We start from the raw sequence: 26,535 nt of genomic DNA, 5'->3' as shown, positions 1-26,535 counted from the left end.
TTCAGGTGCAATCGCGTACACTTTTGGGTCCAGCAGTTCTGCCTCCGAACTGCGAAACAGATGAGTTTGTCCTTGTAAAGCGGCAAATGGGAAAATCTATAAGGAACCACTGTCTCATCCTCTACTGTTCACAGATCCGCAAACAAACCAAACTGTTAGGTGTAGGGTAATTATATCAAAAGTTTGTCCAGTTAATTTGCTGGGAAGAGATTTGATGCATGTGTTTGGAATAGCGGCAATTCCCACACCTAAAGGTATTGAGGCAAAAAGGTTAGCGGATGGCTTAGTAGTACAGGGAGTACAAGACTTGTTTTACTGGTATAGCCTAGACTTGATTTCAGACGGCCCGGGGAGGGTTGATATAGAGTTGATCAATCTAGCTCCAAGTAAATCTAGGAGTGGGTCACCGCAGGATGCGGTGCACTTACATTGTACAATGTTCTATAAGGCCCCTGGTCCGGATAAAGAATTTGAAAAATAATTCTTTAAGCACAAGTGTGCAAGGATAATTTTGAATGATATGTTTTGGGATACGCAAGGTAATACAGTAGTAACCTGTACTTTGAGATATGTGGGCTATAACTTGAGCGATATAAAGAACTCATTTCCTTAGTCAGTTACTAAAGCAGTGGGGACACATTTGGTAGATTTGGTGAAAAAGGTAACTATTTGGAACACAATGTCTGAAAGTCAGTTGAAAGATCAACAGATCCAGGTACAAAGATTAAATTGGGTGACTTGGGCACGACCAAGTGTGCACCTCAGGAATGACAAAACAGAAATGGCATGACAAATCCTCCTAACTCAAGAGGAAGATAGTGCGTTAAGTGCCTTGCCTGTAGATTTATGGTCAAAAGGTAAAGGAGATGTAGGATTAATGAAAACAGCAGGTGAAGTTTATATAACTGCAAAGTCAGGTTTTAGACCTCGTAAGCACCAATATCCACTAAGTAAGCAAGCGGAGGAGGGAATTAAACCAGTTATTGAACAGCTAAAACAGGAATTCTTGTTGAATGCCCAGATTCACCCTGCAATACTCCGTAACCGGATGGGACATGGAGGTTGGTTCAGGATTTACAAGCAGTAAATTCAGCTGTGATCATAAGAGCACCGGTGGTCCCTGACCCATATACATTACTTAATGATTTACTACCTCAGCACAGATATTTTTCTGTCATAGATATAAGCAATGCCTTTTTCTCCATACCACTACACAAGGAGAGTAGATTTTGGTTTGCATTCACTTTCCAAGGTAAAAGATATACATACACCAGATTGCCACAGGGTTATTGTGAGAGTCCGACAATATTCGCACAAGAAATGGCTGCGAATTTAGCTCAGTTTGTTCCCCCAGTGGGAAGCCAGGTCCTGTTGTATGTAGATGATATTTTATTGGCCTCACCCACGCAGGAAAGTTGTAAAAAGGATACCCTAGCCCTGTATAGTTTTTTAAAATAAAGAGAAGTTACAATTGTGGAAAGCACAAGTAAAGTACTTGAGTTATTTAGTCTCGCAGATAGGTAGACAATTGGAAAATAAAAGAAAACAAGCAATTCTTGAAGCACCTATGCCTACGACTAAGCGGGAGATGATGTTTTTAGGTGTGACTAATTTTTGTAGAAGTTGAATTCCTAATTATGCTGAAGTAGTAGGGCCATTGACCGCACTGATCTATGACACTCCCATGGCAGCTAAAAGTAATATACAGTGGACAGATAAGGCAATACAAGCATTTAATAGAATTAAGCAATTGATAGCAGGATCCTCTGTTTTGGGTTTTCCGAACTGTTCTAAGCAATTTGTACAAATGGTTCATTGTAAGGGAGGATATATGACTTCGGTTCTGGTACAAGTACATGGGGATAAACAGAGACCAATAGCTTTTTATTCCTCCAGATTAGATCCCATTGCAAGGGCATTGCCGCATTGTGTTCAAGCTGTAGTGGCAGCCACCATGGCAGTGCAAGCCTCAGCATCATTAGTTTTGTCTCACCCATTAAAATTGCGAGTTCCACATTCAGTAGCTACTATACTTTTGCAAGATAAGATAACCTTTTTATCTCCTAGTCGACATTTGTCATGTATGACAGTGCTGCTGACACAGCCACATATGACCATAGAAAGATGTACTACTCTTAACCCGGCGACACTTTTGCCGACTCCAGAAGAAGGTACTCCACATGCTTGTTTAGAGAGCATTCATGACAAAGTACTTCCCCGACCAGATTTAACAGATATTCCGTTGGTAGATTCTGATCTTGTTTTGCTTGTAGACGGATCAGCAAAGAAGGACACTGTAGGAAGAACACTAGTAGGGTATGCTGTCACCACAGAAACTGAAGTTTTAGAAGCAAAAGTATTGTCAAATATTTATTTTGCCCAAGCAGCTGAGTTAGTGGCTTTGACTCGAGCTTGTACCTTAGGGGAGGGTAAAAAAGTGACAATTTATACAGATAGTCAGTATACTTTCTCTACTGTACATGTTTTTGCTCAATAATGGAAGAATAGGGGAATGGTTACTGCGACAGGCAAACCAATAAATCAGAGATTTAATTTTACAGTTGTTAGATGCAGTGCAATTACCACTTCAGATAGCGATATGTAAATGTTCCACACATACTAACAAAAAAAGATCCTGTCTCCAGGGGAAATGCTCTTGCTGATATGGCTGCAAAAAAGGCAGCTCAAGAAAATGATTTGCTTTTACATGACAATGATTTAGAGCCCGGACACCTCTTAGACTTGGAGACACTAAAAGTAATGCAAACATTGACAACACAGAAAGAAAAATGTCGTTGTGTGAAATATGGTATCACTCAACAGGATGGGTTGTATAGGGCATCAGATGGCAAAATGGTATTACCCTCAAACCTTTTTAGGTATGCTGCATTGGTTAGCCATGGACCTGCCCATGTAGGAGTACAGACAATGGTTCAAATAGTGTCCAAGGTGTTTTGGTGTAAAGGATTTTCAACTTATGCAAAGCAATTCTGTTTATCTTGTTTATTATGTGCAAAGTATCATGCTCAGGGGGGAGTTAAAAAATCTCAGCAGGCATTCCCTACCCCTCCATATCCATTCCACACACTCTGTATGGACTTTATTGAGTTGACACCCTCAGAGGGGAAAAAAGGTTCTGTCTAGTTATAATTGATGCTTTTTCTAAGTGGGTAGAAGCTTTTCCAGTAAAGCATCCTGATGCACACACAGTAGCAAAGCTTTTGACTACAGAAATAATTCCCCGATTTGGCCTTCCAAGGCGCATTTATAGTGATAATGGGTCTCATTTTGTAAACCAGATTGTGCAAAAGTTGGGTCAAGTGTTTCAAATTGATCTCAAGTACCATTGTGCTTATCATCGCAGTCAGCTGGACTGGTGGAGAGACACAATGGTGTCCTGAAGAGTAAACTCCGCAATCTGATGGCAGAAACGCATAGATCCTGGACTGCGTGCCTTCCATTGGCACTCCTGTATATGCGAATCTCACCCTCCTACAAAGGACTTACACCATTTGAACTTTTGTTTGGGAGACCATATTACGTCCCGCAGTGGCAAGGATTGTTGCCAGCGGAACGTGAGGGGGTGAGGATCTGGCGGATTATATGAAGAAGCTGCTAAATGTCAAGTCTCTTGTAACCAATGACTCCTTTGCAGATTCCAGAGGTGAAGCCTTGTTAAGCGTGGCACCCGGGGAAAAAGAGAGGCACCGAAGCAATCCTTCGATAGCAGTGTCTACATCGATAGCATTGGCGTACCAAGAGGCGTGCCTGATGAATACAAAGCAATAAACCAAATAGCAGCTGGTTTTGCATCCATCTTTGTCTGGATTCAACCCAATAAGAATGTGGACTGGATCAACTACATTTACTATAACCAGCAGCGTTTTGTGAACTATACCAAAGATGCATTGAAAGGTATTGCTGAACAACTGGAGGCCACTTCGCAGGTGGCATGGCAGAATCGAATTGCGTTGGATTTGCTCCTGGCCAAAGAAGGAGGAGTTTGCAGGATGTTTGGGACTTTCTGTTGTACATATATTCCGAATAACACTGCCCCTGATGGGAGCATCACTCGAGCTTTGAAAGGTTTGGAGATGTTATCCAAAGAATTGGCAGAGAACTCTGGGGTAAATAATCCCTTCACAGACTTTCTACAAGCGTGGTTTGAAAAATGGAGTCATCTCATCAGCAGTTTCCTGATGTCCGTTGGAGTCGCTGTGGCTATCGTGGTGGTATGTGGTTGCTGTTGTATACCCTGTATCAGAGGTCTTCTACAAAGACTGGTTGACACTGCTGTTACGAAGACGATGTACCAGCAGTTGCAACAGACTGGTGAAAGTGAATACATTGAAATGTGACTTTTGCAAATGTTTTGAAGTTTAAAAGTTTGTCTTGCAAATGAAGTAATGTATGCAAAGAAAAACTTAGTTTTTACCATATATTGCTGAAATAAAAAGACAAATGAAAGTGTTTTGAGGGGGGAAATGTTAAGAGAAAAAGTTTTAAAACACATTATTATTATTTGTCTCTTTCTCCCATCTAGCAAAATGAATATGCTATTTGCTGAAGTGTTGGTAAGAAAAGGTCATTGAACCATGTTTATTAAAGATGGGCTTTATCTATGATAGATGTAGTTTGCTTATGAACTTGAATAACACCTGTTTTCTATACTTCTGAATAAGAGTTAATTTACTGAGGCAGGCTCTGGAAAATTCCAGCTACCACTGTGGTTTTGAGGTAAACGTTCTGCACTAACTGTGGTTTTGAGGTAAACATTCTACACTAGCTGTGGTTTTGAGGTAAAGCATTCTTTTCTGAGGTAAATTGTGATCCTAGATGTTTTTCATAGCCAACTGTCAACTGTTAGAAATGTAACAAAAGCTATTTTGGCTAGTAACAGGAAAGTATAAAAGTTAATGTCAGTAACCAAGCTGATCAGATTGAGATCATCTTGGCCAACATGCTGCTGTAATCTGGTTAGCAGTTAAAGGAAATTTTCATCACCTGAGGCAGATGTAACTCGCTTGAATTTTTTCTTCTGACACTTGGTCCCTTAGATTGGGTGGAACATCTGGAAGGGACTTGTTTGACCTTAAGGGGGTGCGAACGAAGGGAATTCTGTAGCCTCCGGATATGACGGACTGTACCCATTTGTCTTGTGTTATGTCTTGCCAGGCTCTTGGGTACAGCGATAATCTTCCCCCGACTGCCTCCAGAGGTGAGCAGCCGGGCAACCCTTCAGGGATGCTGGAAGGGCTTGTCAGAGAAAGATTCTCTGCTGCCTTGGTTTTGCGGACCCCCTCTGCCACGAGGGCGGTGTCTGTTATTGTTCCCTCCTCTGCCCCTGGAGGGAATCTCACCACGTGTGTCCGGCAAGGCTGCTTGGGATTTCCGGAACCACATCTTTCCACTCTTCTGACCCTTAGGATATGGTCTGGAAGGAGTGGAAAAACTGACTCCTACGGCAGAGAGAGTCTTGCCTTCCTTCTCACACCTGGTAAGGGTATCTTTCACCTGTGATCCGAAGAGAGAGGAACCATCAAAAGAGGTGTTGGTGAAAGATGCTCTGAAAGGTTCTGCAAAGTTACATAGCCGCATCCAAGCCTGCCTCCTTAGGGCCACGCCTGTGCCTGCGGCTCTACTTGCACCATCGGCTGCATATGAAGTGAGCTGCATGGAGGAGTTTACCACTGAGTTAAGAGTCGCCAGCTGGGAGGCTGCCTTACCCTGGGCCCCCACAGCTGATGGATCTTCGAGGGCATCTCCAAACTCTTTCAGGAGATCCCTCTGAAGACGGGTAAAGTGGCACAGGTAATTCAGGGACCGCATGGAAAAGGTCGCTGAAGAGAACATCTGCTTCCCATATCTGTCCATCGTCCTGGACTCCTTTTTAGGGGGATGGACAGATGAAGTTTCAGCCAACTCCTCCTTTGTGGACGCTGCTACCACCATGGCATCAATGGGGACACCCTTGGTCAAGAACTGTTTGTCTTGCGGGGCAGTAATGAACTTGGCAGGTCTTCTAGGGATCGGTTCCACTGTCTCTGGAGCTGTCCACGCCTTCCGAGCCACCACAGACATCAGTGGGTCGAAAGGCGGAGACACCCAGGAGGTGGAAGGTCGGGATCCAAACGTGTCCAGGAATACCGACTCATCCTCGGAAGGGCTTAGGGTAGTCCAGTTTCCCCTCTGCCTAAGCATCTCAAGGATGTCTTGAGAAGGAGACATCTTCAGAGGGGGATCTTGGGGACCCTTCCGACTCCTCTAAGTCGGTATCCGATGTGACAGACTCGGGGGGGGGGGGATACATGCTTCCTCTTGCATTTCCTCTTGCGAGGTGGCTCCTCTGAATGATTAGGGGAGGCCTCGGAAGAGGAGGATACACCCAAAGGGGTGTCCTGGAGGGCTGGATCCCCACACTTGGGGTCTGGAAGAGGGACAGAGGCTGACGCAGGCACCCTAGGGGGAGGAGCCGATGGGGTCGATCGTGGGACTGACTCAGGGGCCAGTACACTCCTCATCACCTCGAAGGCGTCCCTGCCCGGATGCAGAGAAGGCTCAGGCTCCGAAGAAACCAGAAGCCCTCCCCGCACCGAGGGGGACGGCTCTGAGGCAGATGTGGGAGTCGAGCTCACCTGAGCCGAAGCACCGAGAGGGAGAGCAGGGTTGGACAAGGGTCTGATGCCACTCGCCCCCCTGGAGCCGACGAGGGAGTCTCTGCACCCAGATTCCTCCAGGGAAGGTACCATGGAGGGGATCTGAGCCGACGAAGGAACCGAAAGAGAGGGTATTGGCGCCGATGGTTCCACGACTCGAACCCCAATGAACTCCAGCATCCGAGCTCATAGGATGAGTCGGAGGAGGAATATCTACAGCTGTGGATGGAGCCGACTCCTGATGAGGAGGGCTGGACAACATTTTGGCTAGGGCCTGTGATTTTAACAGCCGACTGACCACTCTTTCCAAGTCATGGTCTGAAAGTCTAGAGGACCGAGAAGAGTGGGATGATCGATGACTATGCTCCGATTGGAGCAGGGGCGACTTCGGAGCCGAACGTATCGACTCCAAAGAAGGAGACCTGGATCTCTTTCGACTCTCAGCCGGCTCCGAAGACCGTGTCGGAGCCAACTGGGAGGGGGAGGGACATCGGTTCCAGCCAGAGCCAAGATGGATTGTGTGGCCTCACCCAACGACGGCTCCGAACTGGGAGCCGACGGTTTAGGTGGCCTGGAAGATTTTACTGGCTGAGCCTTCGCCGGTGAATCTTGGGGTTTAAGCATACCCCTCAGGATCAATTTATTTTTGCGCTCCTGCAGGACTCTTGGACTGAAAGCATGACACTTCGAGCAAGAGTCCTGCAGGTGCACAGCGCCCAGACAATAAACACACAAAGTGTGACCATCTGTCAGAGACGTCTTCTGACAGCATGAGTCACACTTCTTGAATTTGGATGGTTTTGGATCCTTGGAAATCCTAGGGGAAAAAAAACAAGGACAAGAACTCACATAGATAGGTTAAGGTAACCAAACAGTAAAAGTTAACACACTACAGTTACCACAACCCACTACAAGTACCACTACAACAAAAAACTACCAAAAACTATCACTAAACACTAACCATGATTAATAGAAGAAATTTTTTTTTTTTTTAAGGAGATAGAGGGAAAGATTAACCTCTAACTTAAATGGAAAGAAACTTTCTGAGGCAAAGGGAGAGAAGGGGGGGAGGGGAAACTCTCTGACTTAAACGAGTTTCTTGAGGAAGGGTAACGCTTATCTAGAAAGAAAACTAGCTACAATACCAAAGTCTAACTAACGGCTAATTCTACACTAACCAATACAGTTTTTAACAAGAAAAATACAATAATAATAATGAAGCTTATATGACCTGAGCCAGTAGAACAACCTCGCAGCAGAAGCGGCAAACGAGATCTGGGTATCTAGCGCCAGGCATCATGGGATATAGGGGGGCCTCGAGCCAGTAAGCAGCTCTCGAGCTTTTGAAGATGGCAGAGTCGGAGCCGAGGATCGGCTCCGAACCCAACCAGCAAGAATGAAGGCGAGATAGACAACTTAACATTTTATATTTACTCTGTTGATCAGGTTATGTCATCTTTTCAGGGGATACCTGAGGTGGTATTCATTCCCTGAGAATGTAAGCCATTTTCTTTTTGCCTGCACATACAACTGTAATGTGTCTCTCCATGTAAGCAGTAAAAAGTTGTATAGAATGCAAGTTGAACAGTACCAACTTCCCCCGCTTTTTTTTTCTTTTAGTACCGTAGAATCTTTTGGTTAACTTTTCATCTGAATGATGGCACACTTGAGTGCAGCAGCAACCCCCCCCCCCCCAAATTCTGCACTATAGGGTTAACATTGGAAAAATTAATCAAGTGCATGCTGTGGAAATACTACCCACAGCCTTCTGATCTTCCAACACTAAAGGCAAGTGTGCTGCATGTTGAGACACCGACACTGTTATACATTTAAAATCAGATGAAAAAAGTTCTGTTTCTTTTACATTTGTTGACTGTGATAGTCCGAATGGATAAATGTCCATTTTCAGCAGAAGCCCGGAGAGAAAAGCTCCACATACCAAAAAAGAGACAGTACATACATCACTGAGTGATAAACTCAGGCAGACATGTTTAGAAAAATATAGACAAAGAATACAGACAGATATCAATATACACAATGTGCAGACTTGTTTCTGATTGGCAAAGACGTATCAGAAAATGTGAATATAGAATACAGTCAGATCTCACAATGCTTAGACATTCAAATGCTATGAGGCATAGATATTTGGCTAAACAGCAGGTTGGGTAGCAAGACATGTATTAGTGAAGCAGTCAGGTTTGGGACAAGAGCACGGCAAATGAGATGTGAGGTATTATTTGAGTTCTCTTTTAAATAGGGGTAGTGAGGTTTCCTTGGTAACAGTAGTAGGGAGTAGATTCCAGATTTTACCAGTTGAGTTGGCAAATATAGCATTGCCTGCAGAGTTGGATTTTTGGGTCAGTATCATTAGTTTTATCAACTGAGCGTAATGGCCTGGGGGCACTATGAGGGGTGAGAATATTTTTGAGGCAGGGGTGTTATCAGAATGATGGATTTTTTTAAGTGCTACTATAAGCTGGTTGAACTGTAGAAGGGTAGGCTACTCTAGCCATCCCACTAATTTGAGGTTCTGGCAATGGTGGGTCCTAAAAGCCATGCCTGTAGTGAATCTGGCTATATGTTTGTAGTAACATCCTGATAATTTGTTGAGATCGGTTTTGGATAGGTTAGTGAGTACAGGGGAGGCATACATAAGAGTAGAGAGGAGGTGTGATCTTGCAATAGCTACCTTAGCTGGGGGGGGGGGGGTGAGGAAAGCTTTGGCTCTGTAAAGGAGCCAAGTTTTTTGTTGACTGACTTAATAGTGTGATTGACATGTTTATTAAATTTAAGGTAGTCTATTACGCCTAGAAGCTTTGTATGGTCATCAGGGGAGATAATGGTGTCATTGCTAGATCTGATGTTGAAGGAAGGAGGAGGAATTCTACGGTTAGGGGAGAAAAGTAGTAGCTTGGTTTTGTTAGGATTTAGAAGCAGGCAGCGATTAGCTAGCCATGTTTCTACCATGCTGAAAGTGGTTTGGGTAAAGGTTAGAAGTTGTGTAGGAGAGGAGGCAGAGCATATTAGCGTTGTCATCAGCATATTGGATGCAGGTAGCTCCTGTGACGGTGGTGTACAGATCATTGGTAAAGATAGAGAAGAGAAAGGGACCAAGTATGGACCCATGTGGGACACCTAGGGTTAGAGGAAGTTGGGATGACAGCTTGCTCTGCCATAAGACAGCCTACTGTCTACCGTTTAGGTAGGAGTGAAACCATTGTATTGTGTGTTGGCCTAAACTGATGGTTTGTAGTGTATTGAGCAGTAGCTGATGGTTGACCATATCAAAAGCTTTTGAGAGATCTAAGAAGAGTGCTGAAGATAGTTTGTTGTTATGATGAAGATTGATGACATTGGAGAAAGATAGAAGAGTCGTAGTGGTACTGTGGAATGGTCTAAAGCCATGCTGAGAGTCTGCGAGCTTTCCGTTTTGAATAAGAAAGTGCATGAATTTGTTTGTGTATGCATCTTTCCATGATTTTAGCTAGTGGTGAAAGGATGGCTATAGGTCTAAAGTTAGATAATTCTGTGGAACTTCCTCCTTTATGGAGAGGTATAACGTGATGTTTTCCATATTGCTGAGATGGATCTGTTGATTAGAATAGAAATGGGAAGTGCTATGGCATCAGCTGCCTTTTGAAGATATTCAGCTGTGAGGTGGTCGGCAGCTAGTGTAGTAGGTTTTAGCTTTTTGAGTAAGGTCCGGATCAGTTTGGTAGGTACGGTTTGAAAGGTAAAGGTGGGTTGGGTGCTGGGTGGATCAGAGCTAGATGTGCCAGAGCTGGTGTTTTGTGTCCGATGGAGTGAGATGGGTAGCTAGAGACTGGATAGTTTCAGTAAAAAAGTTGAAGCTGTTTGCAATTTCAACAGGGGATTTATCAAGGGCAGCTGATGGGGTAGGAGTGGCGGAACGGCGTGGGTGGAGAAGATAGTTAATACCAGCCCAGACTTTTGAGGGTTTAGCTGATATTTTTGTTGTAGGAGGGTGTAGTGATTTTTTGTGTAGAATGATAGATTTTTTGGTTTGTCTCCTTAGCTGCCAGTATCTTACTTGGTCCATAGGGGCTTTGGTAACATGCCACCTGGCCCAGGCATTGTTTCTTAGTTTAATTTTGGTTTTTGTCCCTTTAGATAGCCACGGTGCAACTGTAGTTTTTACACTGATGGTACGGGAAGGAGCATGGTGGTTAAGGATAGCCAGAAATTTGGTATTGAAGTACTCAACTGCCTCTTGTAATGGGAGTCTTTTCAAGACATTCTAATTACATACTTTGAGTTCTTTTTGGAAGTTGTTAAAGTTCCTGACGTTTCTTATAGTTTTGTAGGTGGGCTGGTTGGGAATGTCTGCTTTGAGCCTAATAAATATAGGTAAGGCAATGATCACTTAGATCATCATGTAATGTACCTGACTTGTACTTTTGGGGGTGTCTGTTAATAAGTATCCAGTCGAGGATACTATCTTTGACTCTATTTTTGCTAAATCTGGTGGGGGGTGGCAATGATCTGAGTAAACCGGTGGAGGGAATTTCAGAGGAACAGGTATTCCAATCAGTGTTAAAGTCCCCCAAGACAATGGTTTCCTGGGGATAGTTAGAAGCTAGCCAATGTAAGATATTTTCTAGAGTATTATCATTCTTGTTGGGTGGAATGTAAATGCAGGCAATGTATCTACATTTATTTTTGTTTATTATTAGTTTGGTGATGAGAATTTCTGCATTGCCAAACTGGGGTGTCAATTGTTATTTAGGGTAGACTTGTGTAGTACAGCTACCCTGCCACCTTTGCTGGAAATCCGGTCCAGTCTAAGGATGTTGTATTGCGGGGGGGGGGGGGTTATTTCATTGTCTTTGGTTATTGGTTTTATCCAGGTTTCTGTGAGGCAGAGGATATCAGGGGAGTGAACAGCTAAGAGTCCATGTAGGCCACAGATCTTGTTGTGTAGGCTTCTGATGTTGAGATGACAGACCAGAAATGAGTTTGGAAGTCTATCAATCTGAGTAGTACAGTTGAGTTGTTCGATGGTGTGCTTGAGTCTACTGTTGTGGATGGGCCAGGGTTGGGGTGGATGTGTCTCCGTCCTTCATAATATTAATTTTTAAGTTGTTTGAGTCTTAAAAATTTGTTAATGATTTTTTCGTAGCTTTTGGTTTTTAAGCTAATGTAGCCGTATTTAGTCAGGTGGTGGTAATTGGGGGGGGGGGTGAGGAATTAGGAGAGGGGGGTGGTTATGTGGTGGATAAACATTAAATGCTGGGTTGGTGTGTGTTGAGAGTTTTGGTATTGGATTACAAGATACTGAACATATTCATAGGAGTTTAGGTGATAAGGAATGAATAGTGGTGGTACTGAGGGTAGCAGCATTAGTGTTTTAGCTGTAGTCATAGTAAATTACTAGGGTAGGGTCTGTGTTGAGTGTATGTGGTGGATAAAAGATTAGAGAGAATAGAATAGCTATGGGTGGGTAAATATGGATAGTCTGGTGGATAGAGGTTGTATTATTGTGCTAGGAGTTTGCTGGGTTCTAGGGGCACGTGTAGTTGGTTAGCTAATTAAGGGGATGTGCCAGTGGTACTATAAACGTAGTACTACCGGGGGCAGGGGGGGGGCGTGGAGCGGGGCTAAACCAGTAAAGTAGATGCTTAGAGGCAGCATGTGCAGGTACGAGTTACAAGCACGCTTTTTTGTTTCTTTTTATATGCCCAATACTCTGTTCCTCGGCCCTACTGTTAAAAACTACACCGTTCCCTGCCTGCTTCTCAGTTTACAATGCAGAGAGCCCATTTTCCAATTCCCTTTTGTAGCACGCTTGTTTCACTTAGTTTATTGAGAAATGCACTGTTTGGAGGTGCAGAGCACACTACGCTCGTCTGTTGAACAGTAGAAAGCATGCTGTTTTTACCGTAATTGGGGAAGAAAGAAGGCTACAGGAAAGTCTAACCCTTCCAACCTAATGCTTATCAGCATCAACATAATTACAAGCTGGAGTTATGGGGGCATTCACCAGTGCTTTTTTGGACCCAGTTTAAGTTTACAGGTGGCAAGGTATTTAAGTGGATATTGACCTTATTAAAACAAGTTCTGTGGTGGGGAAAGTCTTCCGTACTTATGCTTTTACAAGCCTTTCAGGGGGAGGTGAGGTAGGAACACCTCAACCGACTAGGACATGATGCACTGGTTAATTTAGCCAGGCACTTAACTGCTTTGCTTAATTTGTGCATTAACACTAGTAAATGTTTTGTGTCTTACTGTTATATAGTACTGGTGGAAATAGACGGTGGCTGTGCTCAGAACATTATTCATGTGTCCAGGGTTTTGATTCAAGGTGAGAACAGTGCTTGTTGCATTAACCCAGAAGTTACTTGTATTTTAGTCTGAAAAGCATATTAAATATGTTGACTGAGATGACAGAACCTTTCGCCCATAAATATAATTGTAATGCGTGCGGATGTATTGAAACAAGCTAAACAGTACCAAGTTGTCTTTCTGGATTTTTGTATGCCATTAGCTTTGTAAAGTATTTTGCTGCATGTGTTTAATAAGGTCTTGGATAATGTGTGAATTTTTTTCCCTCTACCATTGGGTATTTTCTAGGTGACCATCTGCTGTTTTCATTACAGTTGTTCCTAACTTTACTGTCCCCGTAGTGTGTTTAACAGAACATAATGTGTAACTCTGGCTTATACCTTGAAAGATCCAGAAAATATTCTACTGATTTGGTGTGTGTTGGTACTTGTCAGAAACGTCCGTGTTTTTACGTAGAGAAAATGAACAATTTAGAGAGGGTTAGTGAGCATGTTTGATATTAAATGTAATTGTACTATTCTGCTAATGCTTTAGTGAAACATGATGGAATATGATGTACAACACACCTAATTTATGGTACTTCAAAAAAATTCATGAAAAACTAATGGGTGGTGTTTTTTGAATGCCACTGAATGAGCAGAATTTAATTGGATTATGTTAAATGCTACTAAATTCCCTGGGTTACACAAACACACACACATGCAGAAAAAATGTTGCTCGGGGTTCTGTGGATTTTAACATCATGATTGCCTGTTTTTGTTCGTGATGCTTTGAATTTCAATTAAAATGGTAGTGTGTTTTATTATGCAAATGAAGTGCATTAGCGTAAAAGCTATAGTATCAGTTTGTTTAAAAAAAAAGCAGCGGCGATTTTGTCATTCTGCATTCAAACTACTATGCATATTGAAAGATCATGATTGTTTGTTTTTTTTGGCAGGATTTCTCTTTTCTCAGAGTATGATCTTGGAATTGGTATGTGTAGCAGGGGGTGTGCCCCTGCAAAACACTTGTATTAGTTATTTTTTTAGTCTGACTATGGTTCACAATTGAGCGTTTCTGACATTTTTGATTGCAGTTATGCGAGTGGCTCACTAGTCAAGTGTTTCAATAGGGAGTCATTTTTAAATACTTGCATCACACAATTAATGCCTCTTTTGACTCATTTTCATATATTTGTTACTTTGCTACTATTTTTCCAGGTTCCTTATTCTTGCATATATAATATTTAGCTGGCCTAGTTTATTAAAAATGATTTTTCTCTAGAGATGAAGCATTGCCTAGCATGACTATTGGCAATGTATCCAGTTCCGCAGATGAAGCATTGCCTAGCATGACTATTGGCAATGTATCCAGTTCCGCAGCAGGTGGTCCTTCTCCATGAAGAAGTTTATGGTACTGTGTTGAGGGAATTTTCAGGTTGTATTAATTATCACTAAATACTATGGATTGTTTAGTTGAAACCTATCACTAACTACACATTCCTAGCCTATTCTTAAACCATTATCCTCACACAGAAACTCTTGCACAATTTAACTAGAAAAGTTAACTAGAAAACATGGATGTCATTCATAAACTAGTACATTATTCATGAATGCATGATGTTACAGGAAATGTCATTCTGTTCTTCCTATTAATGTGGCTGTTGTGAATTTTTATTTGACTGCCTGGATTGTAAAAGGCGAAAGTGCTAAGTCTCTGGTGATTTTATCCTATTAAAGTGTCTGCTTCTTGTGCAAGAACACGTTGGTTTGCTTGTTTATTTTTTAGTGTATTTACCACACTGCTTCTGCATTTGTGGTTGCTGTCCATTTCCTAATCTTTTTAACCTTGTGTGACTACACTATGGAGCAGTCTATTTCACTTGAAACTAAGGTGGATGAACTTACTACTTCAGTTCGTGAACTAGCCACTGGTTTAAATGAATTAAAGCACAGAGGCATGCCCGAACAGACTTTGTCTTTGTCGCAGAAAGAATTATTTACTCTGCATACTCCTGTACTGGGCTCTAGAAGAACTAATGGTAATAATGCTAATTCTTCACCCCCTGCTATCAATGGCTTGAATGGTTTGTTACAGACTCCATTATTGGATTATACTTTGTATTGTGAAAGACAGGGGAATGATTTTGGATCTCTTACCACTCAAATTGCCACCTTGGAACGTTTAGCAAGGAAACTCAAATCTTTACAGTTAGATAATGCCTTTTTGGTACAATCTACAAAATTAAAACAAGTTCTAAAGGGCCTCCGAATATGGAAGTTTCCAGTGGGCACAGAAAAGGGTTACTTGATGCACCAGGAGTTACTTGAACTGTTTGATAAGACTGGACTTGAGGTAATGAACATTATTATCAAGGACAATGAGTGCAAGCTCTTGAAGCTTGAAGGTGACATAAAATTGCTTAATGAAAGTATTATTAATGATCTTATGTTTGAACAGATGTTTGCTAGATACAGTAAAATATTTGCTGACATAAAAAACTTTTCTGATACTAATTGTAAACTTAAACAGAATAAGTTAGACAGGGACAAAGCTGATTATGTGCAGAAGAGTGTATCCCGACCCTCCCCCGTTACAATGATTTTTTTTTTTTATGAATAGTGCTATCTAATAACAGCAACAACAGTAATAATTTTAACAACCAAACAAATGTCAATGAGGGTGATTATGAACATTTTTTAGGGCAACCACCCCCACTAAGGTGCTCAGAATGCCTCCTCAATCAACAACAAAATCAAGCTCCACATGGTCGCTCCTTTCAGGGAGCACCCAGGGGTCATTCTGTGAGGGGGAAGAAGTGGGGGAGGGGAACCAGACGTGGAGGGAGGTATATGTTCTAGATTCTGTGGTGACACCTGAAGAACTGAATGTTTTGAATACTAGTGCCAGAATGTCTGAAGTGTATAATGCTGATATGACAGTACTAAATGTTTTAACATGAATAATGCCTTAGTTAATAGCGATTCTACAGCATCCATTGTGAACTGTAGAACAGGAATTATACATAACCTTAGTGATTTTTCTTTGAAAAATGTACATATTTCTCTTTTGCAAAAAGGTTTTAGTTTTGTTCTGAGTTTTAAGTCTGATATTGCTAGAGTGTTGATTAACTTGAGGTGTTATACCAGGGAACTTAACTTGAGGTTGTTTTTTCTAAATAAGAATCAAGAATATAGAACAGAACCATTTGCATTGAAAAGAAAAAGTACATTTTTGCCCTCCTGTATCCACTTAGTGAATTTGTTTGAAATGTGTGGAAAATTATTTTAGACAAATTGTAAAGGCAAGTCATTCTTGTTGTGACAACTTATGTAAAGAAGAAAGGTTGGCACTCAGAGAGCTGTCTGACAACAAAGCATACTGAGTGATGAAGCCAGATAAGGGCAGCGGAGTGGTCATCATGAGGCAGATTATGTGTGCAGAATGTACTCTCTACTTAATGAGGAAGACACTTATGAGAGAGTTTCTCTCCGTGAACTCAGAGCACATGCCAAGATTGACATCTTTTTATTTGATGCTCTAAGTTAGGACACTTTAACAGTGGAGGAGTATGATTTTTTTGAAAGTAGATGCACCAAGAATTCTGATCATTTTTCGGAATACATAAAATTCGCAAAAATATCAGTGATCCCCCCCCCAGACCAATCTTTGCCGCCCAAGGTTCAGAAACTGAACCACTGGCTGCATTTGTTGATTATTTCTCTAAGAAAGTGGCCAAATATTTTGTTTATATCTTAAAAGATTCTTGGCATTGCTTAGAACAGTTAAAAACAGCCAAGCTTGATAAGGATGACTTGCTTATGGCAATTCACGTGGTTAACTTATTTACTATGATCTCCCATGACATAGGCCTAGAATATTTTTTCAGAATGTTTATCACAAAGTGGACACGTGAACCAAACCAGAGTAAATCTATTGGTTGACCTATTAGAAGTGGTACTTAAAAATAATTTTTTGGTATTCGAAGGTGAATTTTTCCGGCAAAAATCAGGTGTGGGCATGGGGGTGAAATGTGCCCCAGTTTTTCCAACCTGTTCTTGGCTGAATGGGAAAAGAGGTATGTATTCTCTTCTCCCTTTATATCTAGGAAACGTGTATTATAGATTTTTGGATGATATACTTATAGTTTGGAGAGGAACAACTTCTGAAGTGGCAGAATTTTTGAATTATATTAACAACACCACCCAATACCTAAAGTTCACCTATAGGGTAAATCATAATGACATTGATCATTTAGATATTCTTCTCACAAAAGATAATTGCACAGGAGAACTATCCTCTAACATATTTAGGAAGCACACCTACGCTAATACATTGTTGCATTTTGACAGTTGTCACCCTCACCACCAGTGTAGGAGCGTAGTCAAGGGACAGATGGTCAGGCTGTCCAGGTTGATCAGTGATGACAAGAACTTTTCTGAAGAATTGTTCAAGTTGATTGGGATGTTCAAGGACAGGGGGTACCCTATTAAGCTTTTACTGTCAACTAAGAAAGAGGTAACCAGGAACCGTGCAACTAGGTTCCTACCCATCTTAAGGGAGGGTCACAGTAATATTAATGTAAATCATGACGATGGCTCCAAAAATGTTATTTTACCATTTAATCAAGATGCCTCACATTTAAAGGGGAGCATGAAGAAAATTTGGGGAGCCTTATTAGACAAGGACCTGAAAAACAAGTTAGGGTCAGAGCCCAAGATTGTTTTCAGTAGAGGCAAAAATATTAAATACATTTTGGAGTGGGACATGGATACTAAAAAGAACAATTATGCCACTAGGATGCACAAATGTGGTTCCTGTTCAAGCTGTAGATTTATTAATGACGGACCCTATGTCCAGATTGACTCTTATGATAGGAACTTAGTGTCAGGGCGCTGTAATTGTAACACTGTCATTCATAAACTAGTACATTATTCATGAATGCATGATGTTACAGGAAATTATGTCATTCTGTTCCTACTATTAATGTGACTGTTGTGAATTTCTATTTGACTCTGATGATGCCTGGATTGTAAAAGGCGAAAGCGCTAAGTGTCTGGTGATTTTATCCTATTAAAGCAACTGCTTCTTGTGCAAGAACACAGTGGTTTGCCTGTTTATTTTTTTAACTAGAAAAGTGTTGCTGCCTTTTCTCGTTAAGTGACAGACAAACACAGCACCACTTCAAGTACTTAAGCTAATTACCCTAGATATCCACATCCTGCCCCCATTAAGAAAACCATGGTAAATTTCTCCAAAGCCAACTTCATGCTTCTTAAGACAGAAATGGTGAACTTCATGACACCCATGCGGATGGACAATATAGTTAGGACTACTGAATCCTACACAATTGCACTTTATAAGCACTTAAATGAGTGCATGGATCGTGCAATTCTCCAAAAAAAGGAAGCCAATCTGGTGGTCCCCTGCCATAAACAAACTGTACAACAGAAGGAAGAAACTGTTGCAAAAGAGAGTAAAATCCCATGAGTGGAGGAGCTCCCTGGTCAGCCTCAGTAAGAAGCTGCGATCCCTGATAAAATCCTCCAAAGCTAGTTACGAAAACAAAATCGCCACTGATTCTAAAGACAACCACAAAGCATTCTATAGCTATGTCAAGAATCTCAATGGCAACACTCAGATCTGCTCTGAGTTACAGCGCAATGGCACTAAATATACAAACCCAACTGATATTGCCAACATCCTGGCAGATAGGTTCAGTGCTAACTTTACCCCCCTCTCACCCCATAAAGAGCCCATCTCTATACCGGAAGAATGCAAAGTTCCTGTAATCACGTCTGCACAGGTAAAAACCACACACTCCAAAGTCAAGAACACAGCATCCATGGAACCAGACAACATCTCAGGCTGCGTTCTACACGAACTACAGAACAAACTGGCACCCCACCTAAGTACCATGTTCAATTATAGCCTCACCTCTGGCTTTGTGCCTGCTGAATGGCGCACAGCGATGATTATCCCAGTACACAATGGGGGAGCCACCATGGACCCCGGGAACTACAGCCCCATTAGCCTGACGAGCCTGGTCTGCAAGGCCATGGAACGTATCATCATGGAACTTATAAACAGATATTGGTAATCTCCAAACATTGGACCCCACCCAGTTTGGGTTTGTAAAAGGCAGATCATGTCTCCTAAACCTGATGGACTTCTTTGAAGCAGTATCAAAGCCGTAGACAAGGGTAAGGTGGTTCACACAGCCTATCTAGATCTTGCCAAGGCTTTCGACACCACCACCCCCTCTGGAATTATAGATAAACTCACTAAACTAGGTATAAATCCCTGTGTCACAAGATGGGTTGCCAACTGGCTCACTGACAGAACCCACACTGAAAATAGCAGACTCCAAATCTGACTTCAGACCAGTGACAAGTGGAGTACCACAGGGGTCAGTCCTGGGTCCTCTCCTGTTTATCTACTTCTCTGAAGTACAGGCTAACACAGAAGATCTTTGGCTAACGAAGTTCGCAGATGCCTGCAAACTAGGAGCCATAATCGAAACTCCTAATGATGTGGACATCCTACAAAAGGGCCTCACTGAGACAGATGCCTGGTGTCAAAGCCATGGCCTCAAGCTCAATGCAAAAAGTGCATTGTCATCCCCTTTGGTAAAAACTCTGTACCCATGACCTACAACATAGGCGGTAGTATACTTAACACTGAAAGTGTGATAAGAGACCTTGGGACAGAGGTGGACAGTAGTCTCCTTTGATAATCACATCGCCACAGTAGTCAGGAAATCCTTCTACATGGCACACCTCATCACAAAAGGTTTCTCATCCAGAAAAAAAAGAGGTCCTTGTTCCCCTCTACTCATCACTCACTAGATCTGTTATAGAGTATAACGCCCCTTTTGGTGTGTACCTCACAAGACATCTACTACAACTGAAAAGGCCACAGAAATACCTCACAAAGAGGATTACCAGCCTCAAACAGATGCCCTACGCAGACTGTCTCTGAAAACTCCAACTTTACTCTGTCGCAAATGGCCTACTCTGAGGTGATCTCTGCCTAACATACAAAGCTATGTCAAACCCAGAGCTGTTGGACATGCTCCACTTAAAGAAATCCCAATCCCTCCAAGCTACACGCTCTAGGAACCTAAACCTTGTCACCACAATAAACAGAACATGCCAGAGGGATAGACTCCTGTCCCAGAGACTTCCCATACTCTGGAATAAACTACCTTTCTATATCAAATAAAGCTCCTCATTAACACTCTTCAAGAAAAATATTGATGATTGGATGGGAAATAGGAAATTCGCCCCGGGGATCACCTCTGTGGCTCTGCTCGACAGTGGCACAGGAAAATAATTTTCTTGGGTGGCAAAAGCCAGGGTACCTTTTTGGCTAGGCTTGTATAGGCCCCAGGGCCGATAGCCTAGTACTTACCTATGAACTTGGAAACTGCAGAGGATCACTTGTTCAGGTTTAATTTTTTTTTTTTAAAGGAAATTCAGATGTTCATGTTTCACTGTTGCAGTCATCACACTTTGGTTATCTGCCTGCAGGTACCCCTCAGTCGGCCCGAATACTATAGTCTTGGGATTTCTGCATCAGATGCTGTCACCTCTTCCATGACATCAGGTCATCAGGGGTATAAAACATGCAGCCGAAACCATTACATCAGCTTTTCTTGATCTTGATAAAATCTTAAGAATATTATGCTCCTTTTAATGCATTTGTTTGTGGAGCTTAAAATGGCATGGGTTTAGAATTTATTGCATTATTTTAGTTAATATCTCATGGAACATCATGTTTTGAATCATTTGCAGTACACTGACACACACACACATGCGTGCATGTTTTTTCAAGTCAGTAATACAAATGCACACCATTCTGGTTGCTTGAAAGTGCACTGAATGGCTGATACGGCACTTAACTGTGGTGCTGCTCTGAGTTGTTTGAAAGTTGTTTTGCCGGAAAGGCCCCAAAAAAGTTTTATAAACTTTATAAAATCATGACCCCAAAAACGTTAACTTTTCCAGTTGTGACGTTACAGTGGTAACGTGAACTAATGGGGCAGCTTTGCTCATGCTCAAGTGGTGCGCCTGCTAGTCTATGGATGCAGGAGATGCTTTTCCTATGTTTATCTCACTGAGGTTAAACTTTTTTGTTTTTCCTGAGTGACATTAGTGCAAGGAAACTGAGAATTATTTTTTTTTTATATGAATGCGTTGACCAAAACATTTCCTGAGTGGGGGGGAGCTGTTCAGGAGATTAATGCACCGCATACTTTAGTAATAAGTTACGTTTCAAAACATTGGCAAATCACTGAGGGTATTCGATTTACCACTTAACCTGTAATCTCAGCCGAATCATTACCGATGATTGTTTGGCCTTGATTTAGCCCGTGGGGTAAGTGAAGAATGTTACTGCACTGATGCAAAAACCTCCATTGTCTGAGTTCTGAATGTCTGAGAATCCTAGTCATGGTGAAATGATTTGTGTTGATCTAATTGGACAAAGTAATTTTTCCCCCTGATGTTACCCAAGAGCTGTGGAATGGTTAAATGACTGACCCAAAATCTTACAGTATGCAGATAAAGATGGAGAAGCCATCCAAGAGACCTAGAATTAATGTGACTGTTGCAAGAAAATGTTACTCCTGTGTACATAAGTAATGATATTAATTTCAATCGCACAAAAATTGGTTTATTGCGGTTTTATTTATTTGATAATATTTTTTAGGAAACCACGCCCAGTTTCCCAGTTGGTTGCACAGCAAGTCACCCAGCAGTTTGCCTCTCCTACGCAGCCAAAGAAAGAGAAAAAAGACAAAGCAGAAAAAGAAAAGAATGAAAAAGAAACCCCTAGCAAAAAGAACAGTCAGAAGAAAACAAGGTAATTTCATAGTGTTGTCACACAAGTTCTGAGAACCGTTCTACTTTTGTGTGTGTAGTTATCACTTCACACTTGTATCTTGGCATCTAATATTTGCGAATGCACTTCAGATGTTCTCACCATGGCTAGAGGAATCATTCTTGATATTAACGCTTAAGATGGTGCTGCAGTGACCTTTCTTTCCCCACCCGTCACTTACGGAGAGCTACAAAGCTAGTCTCCTGCTGTCCAGAATTGTGCTGTATTCTAAAACATTAAGGCATTTTCTAACTGTGCAGACAAGGCAGCATATTTATTGTTAAGGAATACCTTGGAAAGAAAGTATTCAGTGCTTGCCTGGTTGGGTTACTGACCCATACTCCTTAACATTTTCAAAGTTGCAGTTCATAGCTAAATTGTAGGCTGGGGACTTTGAGTAATATTCAGGAAAGCTGCAGATCATAAATACCAACAGTTAGATAAAATTCCTGTTTGCTTATGGTTACGAGGGAGGTGCACTGATCAAAACTGACCATTTTCAGGCACAGCCCAGTTGAAGTAGCTCTCATTTAAAACATTCAGTATTTTATTTTTTATTTATACATTCGTATTAGAATAGAGCTTCTGGATCATATAAAACTGCTGGAACATGTAAACACAGAGGTCAAACAGCAAGCATTATCAAGAGTTACAAACAGTAGTAAGATAGCTAATACATATCTGAGAGAGAAAAAAACGGTCTTGTTTATAGGTAATAAATATCAAAGGAAAATGTTACTTTAGTAGATAGCCTGGAAATTAATTCCAAAGAAGATTGGAGCTACATCTTAAATAACTTTTTTTCATATGTATTCTTTTAGTATTTTTAACACCTTTATTGAAGTATCTCCTAACGTATAGGCAAACATACTTTTATATAAAAGAAAATAAACCATATTAACATGTTCACATTTTTGTACAACTGTCATTAACCTAGAACTGCATTAAATTGCTCAATTCCTGCCTTCCCTTAAGTTTCACTCCAAAACATTGTTCTGCATGACTTGTTCCCACAAATTGCATTTTTCTAAGAAATTTGCTCCTACCCTTTTCTCTGTTACAGTATTCAGTACTTTAAATGCAGCTAGTTTAGATTTTTTAGTAATTGTTTTTTTGGCATGCATCAGAATTAAACTTGGCAAGGCCTTACTATGTCTAGGCAATTCATATTTTGTATCTGAGCTGAAAAAAATAATTTCCTTAGTTAAACACCTTTTTACTTGCCCAATATTTCTGATAGGTTCTCTGTAGGGGGATTTTTGAAGTCTGCCAACTGATTACACTCCCAAAACGTGTTCCCAGTTACCTCTTACTTCCCCATCACACCTTTTTTAAGATTTGACATCTACCCAAGGAAACATTCTTTGGAGTCTGCTTGGGGTATAAAAATACCTATGCTAACACTTCCAGGTAAAAACCCTAAATCTTCTAGACTGTTGCATACATGGGAGCCATAACCATGTCCTCTAATTGTGACCTTGTGACTTGCTTATCCAATCTTTTCTAACCCCCTCTGATTGTTCTAGTTATTGTGCAGTATTTTATATGCCCTACTAATTATCCCTTTTTTAGCAACAGCTTCTGTTTTTGATTCAACTAAATACTCCACCAGAACAGGTCTTTCACTTAGGATTTCCCTATCACTTTCTCTCTGCCTATACTCAATCAATCCCTGATAGGGAAGGCAGTCTCTAGCTTGCAGTGCAAATGTCGTGTTTACCTCTTCCCATTCTGTTACCTTTCCCTGTCTAGTTATTTGCTCCAAATACCTTGGTTCCTTTGCCAGTTTTCTGTATAAATTCTATCCCCCCTTACCTATTCTTTGTGCCCCTAATTGCAGTCTTCGTATCAGCAAAATATTTTCCGCATTCTTGTGTTAGCTTGGTTCTTAATGCTTTCTGCTGCTTCATGAATATCATATTTCTCCAAGTCTTTTGGGTTTCTAATACCATGACAGGAATGTACCCTATTCCTAAGTTAAAGTACAATTAAAGTTCATTAAGCTAGTATTGTGTCAGTCTTTGATGTCAGCCAAAAGTGCTCTTCGTAGCACCCGCAATGTGCCCAGTAATGATTCCTCCTATAATTAGTACGGGGTGACGTATTGGTAACACATTTAAATATGATTGTAGATTTTTTTTTATAAGACCCATTGCTCCTCCTACCATTGGAACTGTCTTGGGTATCTTTCTTCCACATTGCTCTCATTTTTGCCTGCAAATCCTGATATTTTATGACTGTGTCTGTCTGTACTTAAGACACTGTAGTCATTGCAGGTGGTGATTTCAATGATCAGTGCTACTTTGTCTTATTTTCATGGACAACTATATCCGGTTTTCTAGCATCGATCTTTTGAACTGTTGGTAATGGGTGATCCCATGTGATGTAGATCATCATTTTCTGTGATGCTTTGTGGCTTATGTTTCCAGTGTTTTTCAGCCACTTCAATTGCCGTAATGTTTGCACAATCCCCAGTGCAAACAGTCTTGCCACATTTATACCTTTCAGTATATAGTCCTTTTGTATGTCACAACCAGCAACAAGGTCTGCAACTTTTTCAGTTTTGTTTTACAAAACTTGCATTTGTCTGTTTCTCCCTCATGTTTATTGGACTTTATAAATCAATGTGTTACGTAGCTCACTATCTCGGGCCGCCAGTATTAACCTTTCATCTCTTGGTTTGAATTTGCTTCTCCTTAACCATTTGTGTGTTTGATCCTGATCCCGAAGACCTAATTACTTTGATCAGGGGCTACCGTCCCCCTCCTGATAAGAGGCCTAGGCAAGAGACAGATTATGATTCTTCTGATCAGGTATCTATTTCCTGTGATTCCTCTTCTGAACAGGATTATTCCATGAGGTTCTTCCAGAAGTTTTCTGTACTTGAAACTATATTTATGCATTTTCCACATTTCTTGTCTTCTCATCTGTTATTTCACCTTATATTCTTTCTTTAGTTTTTTGGCACATTCAGTTTCTGCCTGATTTTTTCTACTTCTGGTTTGATTTCCAGTCCTGCTTGACGACTGTGCTTCTGCTAAACTAAGCAGAGAAGTCATCTTGGATTTATTCTCCTCATGTTTCAAAGCTTTCACTATGTTTGGTTCTTGTGAGGTTAGCAGATGTGTGTGCAGACCCATGATTGCAGATCTGTACATATAATCAATTTCAAGGAGACCCATCCTCTTTTGGAACGGGGAATATATAATCTTGGTTTGTACTGATTTTTATAAATCATGTGGTGAGCATGAAGCATCCTTCTTTTCCTGTCTAATCTGTCCAACACATTTTGGGGCCAGTCAGTCACTCCAAAACTGTAAGTTAGGACAGAAGAGCAAATTGGTTTATAGCTTGAATTTTGTTCAACAGTATTTTCAGGATTAATTTAAGTCTTCTAAAGTATTCCTTACTAAGATGTTCATCGTGTTTCACTGTTGCAGTCATTACTCTTGGGTTATCTTGCTGGCAGGCTACCCGCAGTCGGCCAGAATTCCAAAGTCTAGGTCCGGCGTCTGTTGCTGTCGCCTCTTCCTGATGTCAGTGCGCCAGGGGTATAAAAGATGCAGTCAACGCCGATGTTCTTCATCTCACATTGCTGCAGTCCTAACACTTGGGTAGTCCGCTGTCCCAGTCAGCCCGAATACCAAAGTATAAGGCTGACATCGGTCAAGGCGCATTAGTCTGACGTCAGGACGTCAGGGTACAAATGCGCATGACCGACGTCATATCCTCTGTCTTTTTTGCCGCATGGTCCGATGCAGAAGCAGTATTGCGAGTGCAGGTTGGCGTTCTGAAATTTTCTGAAGTCGGAGTTTCAGACCGAATCAAAGTTGGCTAAGTACCCGTTGGGAATATTTTGTTTTTTCTTGCCTCAGTATTTAACCGGATGTCAGAAAAAGTGAATAACTGTATTTCTTGTGGGAAACAGATACCTCATAGGGATTACCATACCTTGTGTATACCTTGCTTAGGGCCTGAGCACGACGTTGTTGGATGTCGTTCTTGTGCTAGATTTAACAAACGCACTATAAAGAGAAGATTAGACTGTGCCAGGTTAGTTTTGGGAAGCGTTGTAATTATAAAATGCCGTCGGATGCTCCGACGCCCGCTTCGTCTAAAAAGCGCAAGGACAAAGCAGCAAAGCCTAGGTTGGAAGAACCGTCTGTCCCGGACGCCGGTTCTTTAGAAGGCTCGGTGGAGCCGGAGGTTCTGCCAGAAGTTTCTTTGGAGTCTCAGGGAGAGACTTTACTGTTACAAGATGTGTCCTCTCAGGAGGTAGGCCAGGCTGAAGGGGCTTCTCAGGTAGCTGTTCTCCCCTCCCTTCCTAAGGTGGTTAGGCCCTCCCTTTCTGTTTCCAAGGCTTCTTCGAGAGGCAGGCCAGGTTTAACTTCAGTGGGTGTCTCTCCTAGTTCTTCAGGGTCTCTGCCTAAGAAACATATGCTTAAAATGGCAGAAGATTTGATTACTATGATTAGAGGTTCTATGCCCCCTCCTGATAAGAGGCCTAGGGTGGAACCTGAGCTTGAGAGTTTTGAGCAGTGTTCGAGGCTTCTGAGTCTTCGGCTGAAGACTTACAGGAGTATCCTCCTTATTCTGATTCTGATGTAGATGATTCTACTCCTTCGGCTTCTCCTCCTGAGGATTTTTCTTTTTCAGAGTCTCTTCATTCCATGAGGGAGCATTTTAAATGGGAAGGTCAAGATTTCTCTGATTC

The 26,535-nt window shown here is 41.6% G+C and overlaps 1 protein-coding gene across 3 annotated transcripts in view; it reads left to right on the top strand.

Annotated features, from left to right (window-relative positions):
• The window catches only part of YAF2 (YY1 associated factor 2), a 687,108-nt gene that overhangs the window by 453,465 nt on the left and 207,108 nt on the right, over positions 1–26,535 (top strand). For all 3 annotated transcript variants that reach the window (XM_044087447.1, XM_044087448.1, XM_044087449.1), the window contains one exon: positions 21,651–21,803. In XM_044087447.1, coding sequence (XP_043943382.1) covers positions 21,651–21,803 — 153 coding nt within the window. The remainder of the gene's footprint in view (positions 1–21,650; positions 21,804–26,535) is intronic.

This window comes from Protopterus annectens, chromosome 11.part0, assembly GCF_019279795.1.
Source record: "Protopterus annectens isolate FY-2018-M chromosome 11.part0, PAN1.0, whole genome shotgun sequence".
Lineage (NCBI taxonomy): Eukaryota > Metazoa > Chordata > Ceratodontiformes > Protopteridae > Protopterus > Protopterus annectens.
This window is presented reverse-complemented; position numbering and strand designations above follow the sequence as displayed.